Source organism: Lolium rigidum, chromosome 1 (genome assembly GCF_022539505.1).
Source record: "Lolium rigidum isolate FL_2022 chromosome 1, APGP_CSIRO_Lrig_0.1, whole genome shotgun sequence".
Lineage (NCBI taxonomy): Eukaryota > Viridiplantae > Streptophyta > Magnoliopsida > Poales > Poaceae > Lolium > Lolium rigidum.
In genome coordinates, this window is record NC_061508.1 from 88481044 (window position 1) to 88485025 (window position 3982).

The 3982-nt window shown below is 44.1% G+C and overlaps 1 protein-coding gene across 1 annotated transcript; it reads left to right on the forward strand.

Annotated features, from left to right (window-relative positions):
- Positions 1-261: 261 nt before the first annotated feature.
- LOC124677321 (wall-associated receptor kinase 5-like) lies at positions 262-3435 on the forward strand. The gene is made up of 3 exons (XM_047213324.1): positions 262-1159; positions 1336-1485; positions 2157-3435. The coding sequence occupies exons 1-3, from the start codon at positions 262-264 to the stop codon at positions 3353-3355; spliced, it is 2247 nt and encodes a 748-aa protein (XP_047069280.1). The 3' UTR covers positions 3356-3435.
- The last annotated feature ends 547 nt before the right edge of the window (positions 3436-3982 follow it).

Below are 3982 nucleotides of genomic sequence, written 5' to 3' on the forward strand. Positions count from 1 at the left end.
CTTAATCGGGTGTTTGCTGGTACGTAGTAGTAGAACGCATGGGAATAGGGTCAGTGCTGAGTGCTGACCATGTTCCTGCTAAAGAAAGTAGTAGCCACCACCCAAACCAGTCAAGGTCATCGTGTTCCCACATTGAATTCCTAGTAGTTTCATGCGGTTGGTGTAGAGGCTACATTGTATAAGTAGTGCTTGACTTGCCTGGACAATGGAGATAACAAGAAAATCCATAGACTGGCCTAGCATCTTCTTGAGGTTGCCTTCATGGAGAGGTTAGCCAGTAGTAGGGGAGTTGTGTTCACGGTGGCTGCAGTTGCAGCGTTGCTGCTGCAAACATTTGGCGCGGCAACAGCAGCTAACTGCAGCGCCCGCTGCGGAGACATCAGCATCTCCTACCCATTCGGGATCGAGGCCGGCTGCTACCACGATGGCTTCAACCTCACCTGCGATCACTCGTACCGGCCACCCAAGCTGTTCCTCGGCGATGGCACCGTTGAGGTGCTCGAGATCTCCATTCCCAGCGGCACGGTACGCGTCAACAGCAGTAGTGTCACGCTCTTACCTGCACCAGGAGCACCGAGCAGTGTCAACAGCACAAGCAAGTACCACACATGGGGTGGGCTCAGAAGGGGCGGCCCCTTCTTCGTCTCACCAGAGAAGAACAAGTTCCTTGTGCTGTCATGCAGCAACGTCCAGGTCCTCCTCCTTGCCGAGGACAACAGCACCGTTAACGCCTGTGCCACCTACTGCCCACCGGCCCCGGGAAAAGGCCAGCCTTATCAGTTCCCCTTGAACAAAGAGTGCTCAGGGATTGGCTGCTGTAGTGCTGCCATCCCGAAAGGTTACACCTCCTACAGCATCCAGGTCCAGCCGCCTGGCAATGTTTCTGAATTTGATGCCGAATCTTCAGTGTATATAGCTGAGGAGGGATCCTACAATGTCACGCGCCTCATCTTTGAGACTGTACCTACTCTCCCGGTCTTGCTGGACTGGGTAATCAGCAACTCAACATGTAGCAAGAAGCTGCCTACCACACCTGCATCTGCGTGTCGCAGCAGCAGCAGCTTCTGTCAGAACTATACAAGCTTTGCTTACAGTGGGCACCGATGTGGCTGCTCTGCTGGCTATCAAGGCAACCCTTACGTTGTGAATGGATGCGAAGGTATACAAGTTGAATTAACCTGCTTTTTATTAACTTGGCTTACAGAGTTTAAAATTTTGAATGCAAATTAGGTTGATTTGATGACAGCTTGGTGCCTAGAATTAATATACCTTTACAGGCCACATATGTGGCTGATCTATCAGTGTGTTTATGGTGCTTCCTTGCTGTTTTATTAGACATTGATGAATGCACGCATTGGGAACTCCACTCATGCTATGGAACCTGCATAAATACGCCTGGAGCGTTTCGCTGCCAATGCCCCCATGGGACCTATGGGAACCCCTCCATTGAAGGGGGGTGCATCAAGAACAAGAATTCCTCTCAAGGTAACAGTCACTGCACATCACTAATTACCTAAGTTGTATATTCATATCATCATAACTCTATATATACGGATGACATTCAGTAATCTTAAATCTATGCCATTTTAATTTGTCTGCATCAACTTCACAATGAGACTTGCAAAGCTGTTTTTGAAAGAAACTTATTTATATATGAAAACACTTACATAGGCCATTTTATTAGTTCTTCAGTATGTTCTCCCCTTACTATGCTTACATGCATAAAAAGTATATCCCCTGTTTTCCAAGAAACAATCATTGTAATTAGCTTTGTAAGTTAAAATAAGTTGTTTTTTATATGGAAAACTACCTTGGTTAACAATCTCATATGTGCATTGATGAAGATAACATAACATCACAGCGACAAGAGAAGTGTTAGCAATCAAATATATATATAATTGATAAAAGTATGTGACTCTGAACCTATAAAATTAGCTAAAGTAAGTGATTTACTTAGGAGAATGCTACACAGCTTGAAACTGTTTACTAAATCTAATTGCATAGTGCAAACCTATAGTTGGTGGTAGAAATGTTTAGTTCTAAATCTTGTATTGTAAGAATTGGTAAAAAGTAACAAAGTTTAGTGCAGACTTTTTCATTCTAGTAAGATATGATGGGTGGATGCAATGTGTAATTCTACTTCTCATAAATTTCAGGTTTAAGCATAGGCCTAGTAGTTAGCGGTGGGTCAATTCTTGTGTTTCTGGCTCTTGGTGCTCCCTTGGTAGCACGTAGTATCAAGCAACAGAGGGCGGAAAAAAGAAAACACAAGTTTTTCAAGCAAAATCATGGGTTGCTGTTTCAGCAATTAGTTTCACAAAGGGCAGACATGGGTGAACGGATGATTATCACCTTAGCAGAGCTAGAGAAGGCCACAAACAATTTTGACACCACTCGTGAGGTTGGTGGTGGAGGACATGGCATCGTGTATAAAGGCATTCTGGATCTACAGGTTGTAGCCATCAAGAAATCAAAGATTATCGTACAGAGAGAAATCGATGACTTTATTAATGAGGTTGCAATTCTTTCTCAAATCAACCATAGGAATATCGTGAAGCTCATTGGATGTTGTCTGGAGGCAGAAGTCCCATTGTTGGTTTACGAGTTCATTTCAAATGGAACTCTTGAGCATCATCTGCATGTAGAAGGACCAATGTCATTATCATGGGACGACCGATTAAGGATTGCACTTGAGATTTGTACAGCTCTAGCCTATCTACATTCCGCTGCTTCAAGACCAGTTTATCATAGAGATATTAAGTCCGCCAACATACTTCTTGACGAAAGTTTGACAGCCAAGGTATCAGATTTTGGGGCTTCAAAGTTTATTCCTATTGATCAAACTGGGGTGACTACTGCTGTTCAAGGAACGATTGGCTACTTAGATCCCATGTACTATTACACGGGTCGTCTAACAGACAAGAGCGACGTTTTCAGCTTTGGTGTACTTCTCGTTGAACTTCTTACCAGAAAGAGACCACTCGCCTATAATTCAGTTGATGGAGATAGTCTTATTCTACATTTTGCGTCAGTAGTTACAGAAGGTGTCCTGGCTGACTTACTGGATCCTCAGGTCATGAAAGAGGAAGATGGAGAAGTCCAAGAGGTAGCTGCTCTGGCAGAAAAGTGTGTAAGGTTGAATGGAGAAGACCGGCCGGCAATGAGAGAAGTGGAGATGACACTTCAAAACTTGCGGATCAAGAGGAAGCAAGCTGCACGTGATGCAACATCAAGGAGGTATGACGACGACCAATTTTCTTCTGATGACATGTCAAGTGAAAGGGACATCGAGGAACTGAGTATGCAGTACACTGTGGAAGAGGAAGTATTCTTGTCAGAGAGGCTGCCTCGATGATGTCCTGTTTCGGGCTCAAGTACATTTGTAGTGTATAGTACCTTCCTATTTGGAACTTGTTGTAGCCCCTTCAAATGCATGTCAAATCAAGGAAGTACAGTACACAAGGGTCATAGGTTGGACAAATACAGGGAGATGCTGGGGAGGAAAGCAGAGGAGCAGGTCGCTGTGTTTATTCTCATTTGATGCTAACAAAGGCGAGAGGTGAAGAGAATTAAGGGTGAAGAAGCACTTCAGCTCCTATGGCTTTTTCTGAAGCCAAGTCCATTGCTCGTAGTAGCTTGGTAGATACCGTAACTGGTCTAGGAGAGGGCTGATGACGATGCCTCCTTACTTTTGTTCACTTGGCACTTTGGCAGGACTAGTTAACTGAATTAGTTTTTGTTTGTTGGGTTTTTGTAAAGGCTCTTGTTTGTTTGACATGGTGTTGCTATGCACTATACTATTTTTAGCAGGGATATTAGTGAAAACTGTTTGCAAAGTAGATTTGGAAAAAACAAGGTTTATCATTTCGACCACTGCACTCTACCGCGATTCCTTGGATGATGTTGGCATGCGTGAACGCTTGGGCTCATCATCAATTGACCAGAGCTGGTTTGTAGATGCAGCAGATACATGTACGCATCA